The sequence below is a fragment of the Enhydra lutris genome, unplaced genomic scaffold, assembly GCF_002288905.1.
Source record: "Enhydra lutris kenyoni isolate GAN:26980312 unplaced genomic scaffold, ASM228890v2 scaffoldscaffold62, whole genome shotgun sequence".
Taxonomy (NCBI): domain Eukaryota; kingdom Metazoa; phylum Chordata; class Mammalia; order Carnivora; family Mustelidae; genus Enhydra; species Enhydra lutris.
The window spans coordinates 8,676,784-8,693,660 of NW_019154146.1; the positions used below are offsets into that span (position 1 = coordinate 8,676,784).

At 40.3% G+C, this 16,877-nt stretch overlaps 1 protein-coding gene across 2 annotated transcripts in view; it reads right to left on the minus strand.

The window, feature by feature from the left end:
• Positions 1-1,038: 1,038 nt before the first annotated feature.
• LOC111158715 (fibronectin type III domain containing 1) overlaps positions 1,039-16,877 on the minus strand; it is a 112,153-nt gene continuing 96,314 nt past the window's right edge. For both annotated transcript variants that reach the window (XM_022520937.1, XM_022520936.1), the window contains 4 exons: positions 7,798-7,827; positions 6,883-7,044; positions 4,630-4,752; positions 1,039-1,819 (listed from right to left, as the gene is read on the minus strand). In XM_022520937.1, coding sequence (XP_022376645.1) covers positions 1,704-1,819; positions 4,630-4,752; positions 6,883-7,044; positions 7,798-7,827 — 431 coding nt within the window. In that variant the 3' untranslated portion in view covers positions 1,039-1,703. The remainder of the gene's footprint in view (positions 1,820-4,629; positions 4,753-6,882; positions 7,045-7,797; positions 7,828-16,877) is intronic.

The following is a 16,877-nucleotide window of genomic DNA, read 5'->3' on the forward strand; positions in this document are numbered from 1 at the left end:
TAGAGTTGCTGTTCTTCTTCTCTTCGATCTCCCGTTGGATTTGTAGGTGTTTGCAATCTTTAGATAAGCTATCTAGCTGATCTCCCGCTACCTGAAGTAGTCTCAGCCTGCTACTTCTCCGCCATCTTGACTCCTCCCCAAGGACACCATGTTTGAAAAAGAATTAGAATAATGTGTCTTTAAATAAATGTTGTCATGTTGCCATCCAGAGGGATAACAAACATGTATTTTGAGGAGGAAATACTCAGGCAGGGAAGAGGAAAGGATTTTTTTTAACTGGACTTTTAAATCATTTGGGACCTAAAACCTTGATAATTCTGAAAACATACTGGATATGCCCCCATAGAGGCAAGTGGTAGTTTTCACCTGGACAGATTGCCTCCTGAAGATACGGTCCATATATACAATGGACGATTACTCAACCGTCAGAAAGGATGAATACCCACCATTTGCACCAACATGGACAGGACTCGAGGACATTATGCTGAGTGAAATAAGTCAAGCAGAGAAAGACAATTTTCAGGTGCTTTCACGTATTTGTGGAACATAAGGAATAGCATGGAGGACGTTAGGAGAAGGAAAGGAAAAGTGAAGGGGAGGAAATCAGAGGAGGAGATGAACCATGAGACACGATCGTCTCTGGGAAACAATCTGAGGGTTTCAGAGTGCAGGGGGGTGGGGGATGGGTTAGCCCGGTGATGGGTAGTAAAGAGGGCACGTATTGCATGGAGCACTGGGTATCACACCCAAACAATGAGTCATGGAACACTACATCAAAAACTAATGATGTCCTGTAGGGTGACTAACATAACATAAAAAAAAAAAAAGATGGTCTCCTGAGGTAGAAAGCACTTGGCTTGCATCTAGGTGGCCGGTGTTGATCACTGTCACCACCAGCTCCCCGTCACTCCCAGAGTCCAGCAGCGATCACTCTGCTGGTCTCATTACGCAGATTACAGATTCTTTGGACACTTCTAAAAGAGGCTCGTAAATAGCACCTTTGCTCCGTAAAGTCCCACACGCATTTATCTAGTAAACAAGTACAAATTTAGCCACTTTAATCAATGTTCTTGCAGACAAGTGAGGATATGTATATGCCTATATACACACATATGTATCTTTCAAAATTGAGAATTTACAAATATGATTTGATACATTTGGTCTAGCAATGGGTACACCCATGGAATAAATCTTAAGTATGGATATATTTCCTTCGGTGGTGCTTTTAGTAACTCAGTTCTACTGCAGAGTGAGAGATCTGAAGCTTCGATCTGGCGACTTTCGGAAGAGTCCAGTGAGAAAAGAGAAAGTGTGCAGCATTCCATGAAGCAAGCACAGCATATTGATGCTGTTCCCTGGAGACACTGATGTGTCTGATTTCTGTGCCTATAAAGTGTGACTGCATCGAGTCAGTGAGCATTCCCTGCAGCTGTGTTTCTGCTGTCTCTGGCAGGTGCTATTACAACCAAAACACGTGGAGAAGCAAAGTTAACAGCAACACTGAATTCTGTGTGTAGTCCAGGCCAATAAGTAGGACCAAGTTCCAGATGGGAGATGCCTGAAATGTCCAGTGTCCATTATGTGGTCTTGCTGGAACCAGGAGTCCATGGGGCTTGGAACACTGTCTTTTCCTGCTCACAGTCCCTAGTGCAAGTTAGTCAAGGGGGCCGGATGGGTGAGCTTTCAGTATGATCTTCCTGTAGTTACCACTTCCCTGGAATGGAGACCCCACACTCATACCAGCCCACGTAGTAGTAGGGGGTTCCAAAACCAATGTTGCCGAAGCTGACTGGCTCCTGGCGATACTGGCGGAAGTAGCCTACAAGGGTAAAAGGAGAGGAAGGGAAAGAAAATGCATCTGTGATATTGTGATTGATAATAAGAAATCTATATTTGGTCTTCATCCCTGTTCCTGGCACATAGCTCCTAAAACCCTAGGACTTCCTAAGTGATGAGAGTGGTATAGGTATCTTGATATTCCTAACAAACCCCATTAGACCACTCCTGAGTTTATGCTGATGGGATTACTTTCGGAAAGCATCTATGGATGGGTTAGTCACCAGAGAGACCAGTCGTGGGATTAGAGGTGAAAGTCCCACCTCCTGGCCTCTGCGGAGGGGAGAGGGGCTAGAGATTGAGTTCAGTCACGAAGGGGCAATGTTTTCTTCAATCAGGCCTAGATAATGAAGTCTCCAGAAAAACCCAAACACACCAGGTTCTGAAAGTTCTGGGTTGGTGAACACATGCAGATGCTGGGAGGGTGGTGCTCCCAGGGAGGACACTGCATTCTCTCCCCACACTGTGCCTTTGCATCTCTTCCATCCGGCAGCGCCCAAATTGTACACTTTTGTAATAAACTGGTAGGTAGCCTATTAAGTAAAATGTTTCTCTGAGTCCTGTGAGCCACTCTTGCAAATTACTCAAACCCAAGAAGGGGGCAATAGGGCCCTCCAATATGTAGCCAATAGGTCAGACACTCAGATGGCCGTCTGGACTTTTGACTGCCACCTGAAGTTGGTCGGGGGAGGGCATTCAGTCATATGGGACTGAGCCCTTAACCTGTGTGATCTGATGCCACTTCTGGGAACACAGTGTCAGAACAGACTTGATTTGTAGTACATCCAGCTGATGTCCAGGAATTGCTATTGGTGTGGGGGAAAATCCCACACTTGGAATTGGTATCACAACTGTAGTATCAAAAATGGCCAAACCAAGAGAAAAATTCTCATCCTTAGAACCTCTGTTCAAACAGAAGATCTCTGAGGAATTGTTCTTATAACAAATGCTACTTCCAAATAAATACTACCATTTTTATGTGGGTCACAATAACCCCTTGGGTTTATACCAGACATGATTTGAAGGGATAATCCAGTCCCCACACGTATGTGACACAGGTGGGAAAGCGTGTTTGTTAGTTCCCTATTTCTCTCTCCCCACAAAAGAGGATCATTTGTAGCTGCTCTTTATGGAGACTCCCTGCAGGGTGAACAACTGCCGGCACTTAGGACCTCAAGCCCCTAGGTTTAACTCTTGAAGTCTGTGGTAGGTTTTTAGATCTTTCAGGTAAATCTCTCAAGGAAAGAATACGATAGCACTTTTGAGCCATTATACTTTAAAGTAAAAGTGAGGCCCCAGCCTGTTCAAAAAAATTTTTGGCAACCACTCTTTGGCCCTGTTTACTCTCGCCAGATGAAAGTTTACCTACCATCCTACCAGTGAGCATGCTGGTTAGGCAACACCTCTGCTCAGAACCAAAACCATGACCACAGCAAAATACAAATAATGCATAGTAACCCTGGGTCAATGAAAGATCCTGAAAAAAGGAGGAAATGTTATATATTTTGTATACTAACTGTGATGGTTAATTCTATGTGCCAACAGGGCTAGGCCATGGTGCTCAGATATTTGGTCAAATATTATTTTAGATATTTCTGTAAAAATAGTTTTAGACGAGATTAACTTTTAAATCATCAGATTTTGAACAAAGTAAGTTACTCTCTATAATGTGGGTGGGCCTCATCCAATCAGTTGAAGGCCCTCATAGGAAAAGATTACCCTCCCTAACAAAGTCTGCCAGTAGACTGCCTTCAGACACAAACTACAACCTAGACTCTTCCTTGGGCCTCCAGCCTATTGACCTGCTCTGCAGATTTTGGACTTGACTGCTCCTATAATCATATGAGCCAATTCCTTAAGACACCTCTCTCTCAATCTCTCTCTGGTTCTGTTTCTCTGGAAAACTCTGACTAATACACTTACTTTTCTGTTCTGTATATTTTACTCTATCTTAATTCTTTGAAAATAGGCAATTTGTGTTTACCAGTCAATCGTATTTTTTTTCCAATTTAAAAAAATTGATAGAGCATCTCGTGTTTTGAAATTGCCAGATCACTAAGAGTTGAGTGCATAATGGAAAGAGTGTTGGACTCCATTCAGTTGTTCTGTTTATTTTCTTGTTTTGGCAGTTGAGGGAGTTAGTAGCATACTGCAGGTTGTTAAACTTTGAGATTAATATTTTTGTTCTCACCCTGTGATACCATAATGAAATAGTTACTACATAACCTCCTGAAGTATGTGATAAGCTATGGTTGGTTTGCGTGTTTGTTTACCTTTCTTTCTCCGCACCTGTGTTCATGCTGTCCTCTGCCTGGAAGACTAATCTTTACATGTCTAGGTCTTTAGGACTCAGCTCAGACTCTGCTTCTTCTTTCCTGACAGCCTCAACTAGTCTGCCTTCCCTGAACTCAGATAGTGATTACAACCTGCACAATTACCTAAAAATAGTTTAACTATGTGATATAACTCCTGTCATTATCTGTACTTTAAGTTGTTCACTCTTAGTTGCCTTTCACATATTTATTTCCTCTTCCCAGTTATGGAGCAGGGAAGAGATTTTTCTGAAGTAAGGACAAGGTCTTATATTCCTTTGTACCCCTGCCTCCTAGGTTTACACCAATTCCAGCACATGGTTGGAGTATTTTGTTGGTTCCTTATCTATATGATCCAAAATGCTGTCAACATCCATCTTTAAGTGGTAAGCAAAAAGGAGAGCTATGATTATTTCCTCCTTATATTAGCCCTCCTTTCCTAACCCACAGGGTAGTATAATCAGGACTTTGTTTGAATTACCTTGAATGGTAGGGAGAGCTTCTACATAGGACTGAGGGCCTGTTCTTCCATCAAGATGTGAATCCACAAACTGGCAATGATCTTCACCTCTTCCCCAACTGTCCCCAATGCTGTAGAATGTGTCTGCGTAAGGGAATATCATGGGTTAGTGACTGGTCAAAACATAAACACTTTTCTAAGAGTTTGCACAAGCTTTGGAAACCATTTGAACTGGGTACTTAAACTTGGTGTGTCATACTTTCCATGTTGGAAAAATAGTAATAATGGCACCAAGGTCAAAGTATTGTAAGGATTCAGCAAGATCACATACACAAATACTTAACAAGTCCTCAACAAATGGAAACTATTAATATTGTAGGCAGTTTCAGCCTATAAATGGTAGTGCTTTTTACGTCTTGGTTTTAAAAAAAGAATAGATAAAACCACAATGGGAATGTATCATGAAATAATTACAAAAGGCATGAAATCTGTAAAAAACAGAAGAACCTATTTTCACACACAACTAGAAATGGATGTGTGTCTGTGGCATAACCTGCTGTCCATGGTCCTGAACCACCGCTGCACAGTAGGGCATTTTTTTCTGTCGACCCTGGGACACTGGAGCTGGCTGTGCAATTTCTGCCAGGAATTCTGATGCAGGGGAGGGCAAGTACAATGGTTGGAGAGAAAATAAAGAGCAGAGAGAAACAGACAGTAGGTATTGGGAGAGGCATATGCACTGAGAAACTGCCAGAGGAGAATGGTAGGGAAGACTTTGTTTTGACATTGTCTTTAAATGATCACCACTAGCAAGAAAAATAAAATCTATAGCAACCAAGGAAAAGTTTTAAAAATGTATGTACTAAAAAAATTAAAAATGTGCAAGTTTAAAAATAAAAAACAGATTTGTGTAGGTAGGGGAATCAAAGCCAGCTAGGTAGAAATGACATTTTGAAATGTTAGTAGTTCAAGGTGCTTATGGTATTCTTTGTTTCAATTCCCTACCATAATGAAAATAATGTAATTTTTGTTCAGGCACAGAACAAGTAATACTGAGGTATGTTTCATCATCTATATTTTTTTCTGCATAAAGGTGTAGCAATGGCAAGGGCAGGAAGGGGGTGGCTTTTCCTTGATATTTCTAGCTTATGCTCTTATCTAGTATTATTGAATACACAGCAAAGAAAATTGGCCTTTACACTTTTAACAGAATTTTGGACCTCATTTCTAAAATGTAGTGGATTTTAAAAAATAATATATTTATAAAGTAATGTATTTAAAAGAAATACAATGAGAGAGCACTTCACACCTACCAGGATGATCATAATGGGGAAAAAAAGAACATGGAAAAGAATAAGTGCTGGCTATGATGTGGAGAAACTGGAATGCTCACATATTATTGGTGGACTGTAAAATGTTACAGCCACTTTGGAAAAACAGTTTGGCAGTTCTTCCAAACTTAAACACAGAGTCACCATATGACCCAACAATTCCACTCCCAGGCATGTGCCCAGGAGAAGTGAAAACAGGTATTCACACGAAAACTCAGACATGAAGGTTCATTAAAGCATTATTCAAAATGCTGCAGAAGCAGAAACGACCAGAAATGTCCGTCAATGATGGATGAATAAACAAAATGTGGTCTATCCATATAATGGGGTATTATTCAGTCTTTAAAAGGAATGAGATTCATTTATATGTTACCATACAGATGAACCTTCAAGACTTCAAGACAAAGGGACAGATATATAGTTCCAGTTCTACGAGGAACCTGGAATAGGCAGATGCATACAGATAGAAAGTAGAATGGAGCTTACCAGGTGCCGGAAGAGGGGAAATGGAGAAACTGTTTAGTGAGTATAAGTTTCCTTTTGGGAAGGTGAAAAAGTTCTGGAAATGGGTAGTGGTGATGGATATTTAGTATTTAGTATCACTGAATTGTGCACTTAAAAATGGTTAAAAATGGTAAATTTTATGTTTATATATTTTACCACAATAAAAATATATACATTAAAAAATAAAATGTAGTGGATTTTAAAAAATTATATGAGTGTGTGTGTGTGTGTGTGTGTGTGTGTGTGTGTATTTCTGGATGTCAAAGTAAAAATAAGGAACTCCAAAGCAAAGCCTGAAAAACTGATTTGTGTTCAAGCCACAGTGATGTATAATGGGTCCACAGCTCAAATACATTCTGATGCACCTGCTATGTCAAGTTAGTACCTGACAACATACCTTCTCATACTTTCCCATACCTCACCATTCTCAAAGACCTACCTTTCAGATTGTCACTGAGGTAGATCTTATACCGCAGTGAATTACAAAGAACAACTCCCACGAATTTTCTATACCACGTCCGCTTCACATACTGCCGGCCGTGGCAGTCAGTGTAGCTAGGGTCATGTTTGAAAGCAAATGGGATCCAGATGGGCTCACCACCTTGACAACACAAGACACACTCTCTCAATCATGGCATTCCACAATGTTTATTCTCACACAAAATATCAGAGAATTTGACTTATTCATCAGCCCTTCCCCTCCTCTCAGGGCTTTTCCCACCTCCCCAGTAGGCACTCTTTCCCTCATTCTGCTTCTTTCTTGGCACTGAAGTACCACTGAGGAGCTTCTTATACCTGAACACATTTAAAGTATTTGAATTTCTACAATGGATTCTTGAAGTAACAAAAAGCCCTTCAGCTTCAAGGAAAATAAGATATAATGGCATATTTGATCTTTTGGGATATGCCATCCTACATGCCCCCCTCCAGCATAGACTCTCACTGTTCTCATCACTCCCAAGAACTGTTTTGAACTTAAGAAATAGAGCTTTCACAGTTTGTTTGAAATATGAAGTAAAATTTTGTTGTAATTTTAATGCATTTTGCTACCTTTTCAGCCATTTAAAATATTCAAAGAGATTATGTAAATAAAGTTATCTATTTTATAGATATTGGTCACCCCATAACAGTTTCTTTTATATAGATTGGCTGCTATGGTCCTATAAAAAAATTCCCAGATCGTTCTTTTCCCTAGATCAGGGTAAAGGGGGCAAGGAAAGCAAAGAAGTTGTCAGAAAATCATAAAAATGCAAAAACGGTCTAGCATTTCTACTTGTCAGCAATCATAGCAATCTCATTGTCAATATCCAACTTGGTTACTAGAACGTCAAGTCTGTCAAGAAGAGAAACTTACCTGGTGGCCTCACAACAAGCAGAGGATTGTCTGTAAAATGAAAAAGAAAGTATTGACTTCACTATCCTATTTGATAACCATGAAATTGTTGAAATGTTACTGTGGTGGAGACAGTTAACTGAAGAGCTCCCTGGAATAGGTACAAATAGAGTTTATTCGAGTGGTGCCAATGTTTTCCTTAGTTTTTATTTTCTAAACATTTCCTTTTGAAAAATATCCTTTTCTAGTTAAACTACCTTGATATTTGTACGGAAGTTGTGGGTCAGTATAGTCAGATTTTGATTTGGAGTACAACAGAATAATTCAATATTCATCATTTTTAAAAGATGCGTCTGTCTTGAGAAAACAGTTTTATGGTTTCTTAAAAAGGTAAACATACACCTACTCTATGACCTATCCATTCCACTCTTAAGTTTTTACCCAAGAGGCATTAAAATACATGTCTGTGCAAACACTAGTACATGAGCATTCATAGCAGTTTTGTTTGTAATCGTCAAAAAGTAGAAGCAGCTCAAATGTCTATGAACAAGTGAATGAGTACGTTATGGCAAGTGGTTAAGTTATGATGAAATATTGCTAAGTAATTAAAAGAATGAACTATAAATAAGACAGCAGTATGAACACAATGGTTTTGCTGAGGGGAAGAAGCCAGACAAAGAATTCATTTTGTATGATTTCGTTTATATAAAATTCTAGAAAGCGCAAACCAATCGAAAGTGACAGACAGCAGATGAGTTATTCCTTGTTAACAGGGGAGAAGATGGGCCCATGGAGGGGGCAGGGGAGCTGGGTTGCACAGCAGCAGTCAGCATGCTGGGGTGACGCTGATGTTCACTAGTGTAATTGTGGCGATGGCCTGAATGGGGCAAATATACTTTAAAACACATTGAGTTATACACCGTACATATGTGCGTCTTACTGTATACCATTTGCATCTCAATAAAGCTATATGTAAAACATCTCTATGTCTTAGCCAAAGTAATGCCCCTTAAGAAAATATGGCAGTGCCTGGGTGGCAGAGTTGGAGAAACATCTGACTCTTGGTTTTGGTTCAGGTCATGATCTCAGTGGTGTTAGATCGAGCCCCACGTCGGGGAGTCTGCTTGACTCTCCCTTTCTCCCTCTCCCTCCACCCTTTCCCCCAACTCTCTTTCTCTCTCTAAAAATAAATAAATAAATTTTAAAAAAATATGGAACTAGTCTTTAAGCAATTCTGTTTTAGAAAAAAATTCATTTTTATAAAATAACATGGGCCATTCTCTTTTTTTTTTTTTGGAAAAATTATCACAGAGTAAGATTACTCTTTTAGGGTAAATATCCTGTGAGTTTGAACACATGCATTGATTCACGGAGCCCTACTACAATCAAGACAGAGAATATTTCCATCACCCCAAATCTCCCGTGAGCTGCCCCTTTGTACAGACCATTCCTTCACTCCCACAGAAGAGTAACCTACCCTTAGCTATAAGTGTAAATGCTCATTTTGCTCTCCTGCTCTTAAGTTTCAATAGTCTGCTGGAAAAAACCTCAAATGCTCCAGGGTGGAGGGGGACATATAAACCAACAACAGCACAAGACAAACAACGTCAAAAGTTGACCCCATGCTGCAGCCTGTGCTCACATATGCATCTACCTCACGTATTTTCTATGTTTGGCAAGTGCCGAAGTTCAATTACTTGATAGTCTTCCTTTTGTTAACCTAACCTCTTACGGCAGGGTTGTGCAAAGTGAAGGAGAAATTTGAACAAACTGACTGAATAAAGTGAAGATGGCCAAAACTAATAATTGTCAAATTTCAAGTAATTGTCAAATGGTGTGCATGAGGATCTCCTGGGAGCTGACGGTAAAAGAGGTCTGCATGCGGGGCCCTGGAGTCCTGTCACCCATCCTTTAGGGGTCCCAAAGTATAGGGTGGGGGCATGGTGGGGCTTTTCTTGGGAGGGAGAGTAGCAGAGAGCTGTCTTTTCCAATTTATACTGCAGTCTCAGAAATTACATTTATATTTCTATTCTCAGATTTGGGGCCAATTTCTTGAAAGCTTTCTAGATTTGAATTATTTTATTTTCTTTTAGACTTTTATCATGTTAATTCTGATAGTCACCAAAGGTCAATTCCCTTTTCAGAAAATGTAGCCGTGAACATAGACACGTTCCCTACTTTAGCAAATTAACCCTTGAAAATGGTTTTCTTTGACTCTTTCTTAATTACTAGTGAGGGACACACTTTTTTTTTTTTTAAAGATTTATTTATTTACTTGAGAGACAGTGCACACGTGAAGAGGAGGGTAGACAGAGGAAGAGGCAGAGAGAGACTCTCAAGCAGACTCCCTGCTGAGTGCAGAAGCCCCCTCAGCGCTTGATTCCGGGACCCTGAGATCATGACCTAAGCCAAAATCAAGAGTTGGCCACTTTACCGACAGAGCCACCCAGGCACCCCTCCATGAGATATTTTTAAGTGAGAAAATATTAGATTAAACCATATGAGCTTCCTGGTATGTAATCAATTTCAACATACAAAAAGGCAATTTCATATGATTAAGCCTAATAATTATCCCATCAATATGTAATTGTGTGTGTGTATATGCACACATATATATGCATACACAATAGTGAGGATTATGTGAATATAGGGTATAAAGAAAAATACATACTAGGTTGTTGACATGTACAATGAAACAAAAGCAATATAACATAATCTAGAAGCAGGCTATTATAACCGTAAGCTCGAACTGGGGATTTATCCCAAATGATGTTAGCTGTATCCCACTGAAGCTCTCACATCCCCTTTTTTTTTTTTTTTTCATATATCAGGGGGATTTTTTTTTTTTATAAACATATATTTTTATCCCCAGGGGTACAGGTCTGTGAATCGCCAGGTTTATACACTTCACAGCACTCACCATAGCCCATACCCTCTCCAATGTCCATAATCCCCCCCAACCCCCCTCCCCCCATCAACCCTCAGTTTGTTTTGTGAGATTAAGAGTCACTTATGGTTTCTCTCCCTCCCAATCCCATCTTGTTTCATTTACTCTTCTCCTACCCCCTTAACCCCCTATGTTGCATCTCCTCTCCCTCATATCAGGGAGATCATATGATAGTTGTCTTTCTCCGATTGACTTATTTCGCTAAGCATGATACCCTCTAGTTCCATCCACGTCGTCGCAAATGGCAAGATTTCATTTCTTTTGATGGCTGCATAGTATTCCATTGTGTATATATACCACATCTTCTTTATCCATTCATCTGTTGTGGACATCTAGGTTCTTTCCATAGTTTGGCTATTGTAGACATTGCTGCTATAAACATTAGGGTGCACGTGCCCCTTCGGATCACTACGTTTGTATCTTTAGGGTAAATACCCAGCAGTGCTATTGCTGGGTCATAGGGTAGTTCTATTTTCAACATTTTGAGGAGCCTCCACGCTGTTTTCCAGAGTGGCTGCACCAGCTTGCATTCCCACCAACAGTGTAGGAGGGTTCCCCTTTCTCCGCATCCTCGCCAGCATCTGTCATTTCCTGACTTGTTAATTTTAGCCATTCTGACTGGTGTGAGGTGGTATCTCATTGTGGTTTTGATTTGTATTTCCCTGATGCCGAGTGATGTGGAGCACTTTTTCATGTGTCTGTTGGCCATCTGGATGTCTTCTTTGCAGAAATGTCTGTTCATGTCCTCTGCCCATTTCTTGATTGGATATTTGTTCTTTGGGTGTTGAGTTTGCTAAGTTCTTTATAGATTTTGGACACTAGCCCTTTATCCGATATGTCATTTGCAAATATCTTCTCCCATTCTGTCAGTTGTCTTTTGGTTTTGTTAACTGTTTCCTTTGCTGTGCAAAAGCTTTTGATCTTGATAAAATCCCAATAGTTCATTTTTGCCCTTGCTTCCCTTGCCTTTGGTGATGTTCCTAGGAAGATGTTGCTGCGGCTGAGGTCGAAGAGGTTGCTGCCTGTGTTCTCCTCAAGGATTTTGATGGATTCCTTTCTCACATTGAGATCCTTCATCCATTTTGAGTCTATTTTCGTGTGTGGTGTAAGGAAATGATCCAATTTCATTTTTCTGCATGTGGCTGTCCAATTTTCCCAACACCATTTGTTGAAGAGGCTGTCTTTTTTCCATTGGATATTCTTTCCTGCTTTGTCGAAGATGAGTTGACCATAGAGTTGAGGGTCTATTTCTGGGCTCTCTATTCTGTTCCATTGATCTATGTGTCTGTTTTTGTGCCAGTACCATGCTGTCTTGATGATGACAGCTTTGTAATAGAGCTTGAAGTCCGGAATTGTGATGCCACCGACTTTGGCTTTCTTTTTCAATATTCCTTTGGCTATTCGAGGTCTTTTCTGGTTCCATATAAATTTTAGGATTATTTGTTCCATTTCTTTGAAAAAAATGGATGGGACTTTGATAGGAATTGCATTAAATGTGTAGATTGCTTTAGGTAGCATAGACATTTTCACAATATTTATTCTTCCAATCCAGGAGCATGGAACATTTTTCCATTTCTTTGTGTCTTCCTCAATTTCTTTCATGAGTACTTTATAGTTTTCTGTGTATAGATTCTTAGCCTCTTTGGTTAGGTTTATTCCTAGGTATCTTATAGTTTTGGGTGCAATTGTAAATGGGATGGACTCCTTAATTTCTCTTTCTTCTGTCTTGTTGTTGGTGTAGAGAAATGCAACCAATTTCTGGGCATTGATTTTATATCCTGACACTTTACTGAATTCCTGTACAAGTTCTAGCAGTTTTGGAGTGGAGTCTTTTGGGTTTTCCACATATAGTATCATATCATCTGCAAAGAGTGATAGTTTGACTTCTTCTTTGCCAATTTGGATGCCTTTAATTTCCTTTTGTTGTCTGATTGCTGAGGCTAGGACTTCTAGTACTATGTTGAATAGCAGTGGTGATAACGGACATGCCTGCCGTGTTCCTGACCTTAGCGGAAAAGCTTTCAGTTTTTCTCCATTGAGAATGATATTTGCAGTGGGTTTTTCATAGATGGCTTTGATAATATTGAGGTATGTGCCCTCTATCCCTACACTTTGAAGAGTTTTGATCAGGAAGGGATGCTGTACTTTGTCAAATGCTTTTTCAGCATCTATGGAGAGTATCATATGGTTCTTATTCTTTCTTTTATTAATGTGTTGTATCACATTGATTGATTTGCGGATGTTGAACCAACCTTGCAGCCCTGGAATAAATCCCATTTGGTCGTGGTGAATAATCCTTTTAACGTACTGTTGAATCCTATTGGCTAGTATTTTGGTGAGAATTTTTGCATCTGTGTTCATCAAGAATATTGGTCTGTAGTTCTCTTTTTTGATGGGATTCTTGTCTGGTTTTGGGATCAAGGTGATGCTGGCCTCATAAAATGAGTTTGGAAGTTTTCCTTCCATTTCTATTTTTGGAACAGTTTCAGGAGAATAGGAATTAGTTCTTCTTTAAATGTTTGGTAGAATTCCCCCGGGAAGCCGTCTGGCCCTGGGCTTTTGTTTGTTTGGAGATTTTGATGACTGTTTCAATCTCCTTACTGGTTATGGGTCTGTTCAGGCTTTCTATTTCTTCCTGGTTCAGTTGTGGTAGCTTATATGTCTCTAGGAATGCATCCATTTCTTCCAGATTGTCAATTTTGTTGGCATAGAGTTGCTCATAGTATGTTCTTATAATTGTCTGTATTTCTTTGGTGTTAGTTGTGATCTCTCCTCTTTCATTCATGATTTTATTTATTTGGGTCCTTTCTCTTTTCTTTTTGATAAGTCTGGCCAGGGGTTTATCGATCTTATTAATTCTTTCAAAGAACCAGCTCCTAGTTTCATTGATTTGTTCTATTGTTTTTTTGGTTTCTATTTCATTGATTTCTGCTCTGATCTTTATGATTTCTCTTCTCCTGCTGGGTTTAGGGTTTCTTTCTTGTTCTTTCTCTAGCTCTTTTAGGTGTAGGGTTAGGTTGTGTACCTGAGACCTTTCTTGTTTCTTGAGAAAGGCTTGTACCGCTATATATTTTCCTCTCAGGACTGCCTTTGTTGTGTCCCACAGATTTTGAACCGTTGTGTTTTCATTATCATTTGTTTCCATGAATTTTTTCAACTCTTCTTTAATTTCCTGGTTGACCCATTCATTCTTTAGAAGGATGCTGTTTAGTCTCCATGTATTTGGGTTCTTTCCAAATTTCCTCTTGTGATTGAGTTCTAGCTTCAGAGCATTGTGGTCTGAAAATATGCAGGGAATGATTCCAATCTTTTGATAACGGTTGAGACCTGATTTAGGACCCAGGATGTGATCTATTCTGGAGAATGTTCCATGTGCACTAGAGAAGAATGTGTATTCTGTTGCTTTGGGATGAAATGTTCTGAATATATCTGTGATGTCCAACTGGTCCAGTGTGTCATTTAAGGCCTTGATTTCCTTGTTGATCTTTTGCTTGGATGATCTGTCCATTTCAGTGAGGGGAGTGTTAAAGTCCCCTACGATTATTGTATTATTGTCGATGTGTTTCTTTGATTTTGTTATTAATTGGTTTATATAGTTGGCTGCTCCCATGTTAGGGGCATAGATATTTAAAATTGTTAGATCTTCTTGTTGGACAGTTCCTTTGAGTATGATATAGTGTCCTTCCTCATCTCTTATTATAGTCTTTGGCTTAAAATCTAATTGATCTGATATAAGGATTGCCACTCCTGCTTTTTTCTGATGTCCATTAGCATGGTAAATTCTTTTCCACCCCCTCACTTTAAATCTGGAGGTGTCTTCGGGTTTAAGATGAGTTTCTTGTAGGCAACATATAGATGGGTTTTGTTTTTTTATCCATTCTGATACCCTGTGTCTTTTGATTGGGGCATTTAGCCCATTCACATTCAGGGTAAGTATTGAGAGATATGAAATTAGTGCCATTGTATTGCCCGTAAGGTGAATGTTATTGTATATTGTCTCTGTTCCTTTCTGATCTACTACTTTTAGGGTCTCTCTTTGCTTAGAGGACCCCTTTCAATATTTCCTGTAGAGCTGGTTTGGTATTTGCAAATTCTTTCAGTTTTTGTTTGTCCTGGAAGCTTTTAATCTCTCCTTCTATTTTCAATGATAGCCTAGCTGGATATAGTATTCTTGGCTGCATGTTTTTCTCGTTTAGTACTCTGAATATATCATGCCAGCTCTTTCTGGCCTGCCAGGTCTCTGTGGATAAGTCTGCTGCCAATCTAATATTTTTACCATTGTATGTTACAGACTTCTTTTCCCGGGCTGCTTTCAGGATCTTCTCTTTGTCACTAAGACTTGTAAATTTTACTATTAGGTGACGGGGTGTGGACCTATTCTTATTGATTTTGAGGGGGGTTCTCTGAATATCCTGGATTTTGATGCTTGTTCCCTTTGCCATATTGGGGAAATTCTCTCCAATAATTCTCTGCAATATACCTTCTGCTCCCCTCTCTGTTTCCTCTTCTTCTGGAATCCCAATTATTCTAATGTTGTTTCGTCTTATGGTGTCACTTATCTCTCAAATTCTCCCCTCATGGTCCAGTAGCTGTTTGTCCCTCTTTTGCTCAGCTTCTTTATTCTCTGTCATTTGGTCTTCTATATCGCTAATTCTTTCTTCTGCCTCATTTATCCTAGCAGTGAGAGCCTCCATTTTTGATTGCACCTCATTAATAGCTTTTTTGATTTCAACTTGGTTAGATTTTAGTTCTTTTATTTCTCCAGAGAGGGCTTTTATATCTCCCGAGAGGGTTTCTCTAATATCTTCCATGCCTTTTTCAAGCCCGGCTAGAACCTTGAGAATCGTCATTCTGAACTCTAGATCTGACATATTACCAACGTCTGTATTGATTAGGTCCCTAGCCTTTGGTACTGCCTCTTGTTCTTTTTTTTGTGGTGAATTTTTCCGCCTTGTCATTTTGTCCAGATAAGAGTAGATGAAGGAGCAAGTAAAATACTAAAAGGGTTGCAACAACCCCAGGAAAATATGCTTTAGCCAAATCAGAAGAGATCCCAAATCATGAGGGGGAGAAAGGGGATAAAAAGAGGTTCAGAAAGAAGAAAAAGGAAAAAAAAAAAAGGAAGAAACAATTAAAAAAAGAAAACCAATAAAGAAAAATATATAAAAAGGAAAAAAATATATATATATTAGATAAACTAGTTAAAAAACGTTAAAAAAGAAAAGGGTAAAAGTTAAAAAAATTTAGCAGAAGAAGAAAAATAAATTGAAAAAGAAAAAAAATTAAATTAACTGCAAGGCTAAAGAATCATGGGGAGAAAGCCATGAGTTCCGTGCTTTGCTTTCTCCTCCTTTGGAATTACGCTGCTCTCCTTGGTATTGAAACTGTCCTCCTTGGTAGGTGAACTTGATCCTGGCTGGGCTTCTTGTTGATCTTCTCGGGGAGGGGCCTGTTGTAGTGATTCTCAAGTGTCTTTGCCCCGGGCGGAGTCGCACCGCCCTTACCAGGGGCCGGTCTGAGTAATCCGCTCGGGTTTGCTTTCGGGAGCTTTTGTTCCCTGAGCGCTTTCCGTAGAGTTCCGGAGGGCGGGAATGAAGATGGCGGCCTCCCAGTCTCCGGCCCGGAGGAGCCGAGAGCCCGGGGCCCCACTCCTCAGTGCGCCCTCAGAGAACAGCGCCAATTTACTCCCGTCACCCTGCCTCCGGCCGCGCTCCGAGCTGACCGAGCCTGCGACCGGTTCAAGGTAACCCCGAGCTGAGAGTCACTCCTCGGCTCTGTCTCTGTAGCCGGCTTCCCTGTTCTAATACCTGTAAGCTCTGCGACACTCAGACGCCCCCGATCCTTCTGTGACCCTGCGGGACCTGAGGCCACGCTGACCCTGCGTGGGCTTCACCCCGGTTAAGTCTCTGGAGCGATGTCCCTCAGCGGAACAGACTTTTAAAAGTCCCGATTTTGTGCTCCGTTGCTCCGCCGCTTGCCGGGAGCCGGCCCCTCCCCCCGCGGTCTATCTTCCCGTCGCTTTGGATTCACTTCTCCGCCCGTCCTACCTTTCAGAAAGTGGTTGATTTTCTGTTTCTAGAGTTGCTGTTCTTCTTCTCTTCGATCTCCCGTTGGATTTGTAGGTGTTTGCAATCTTTAGATAAGCTATCTAGCT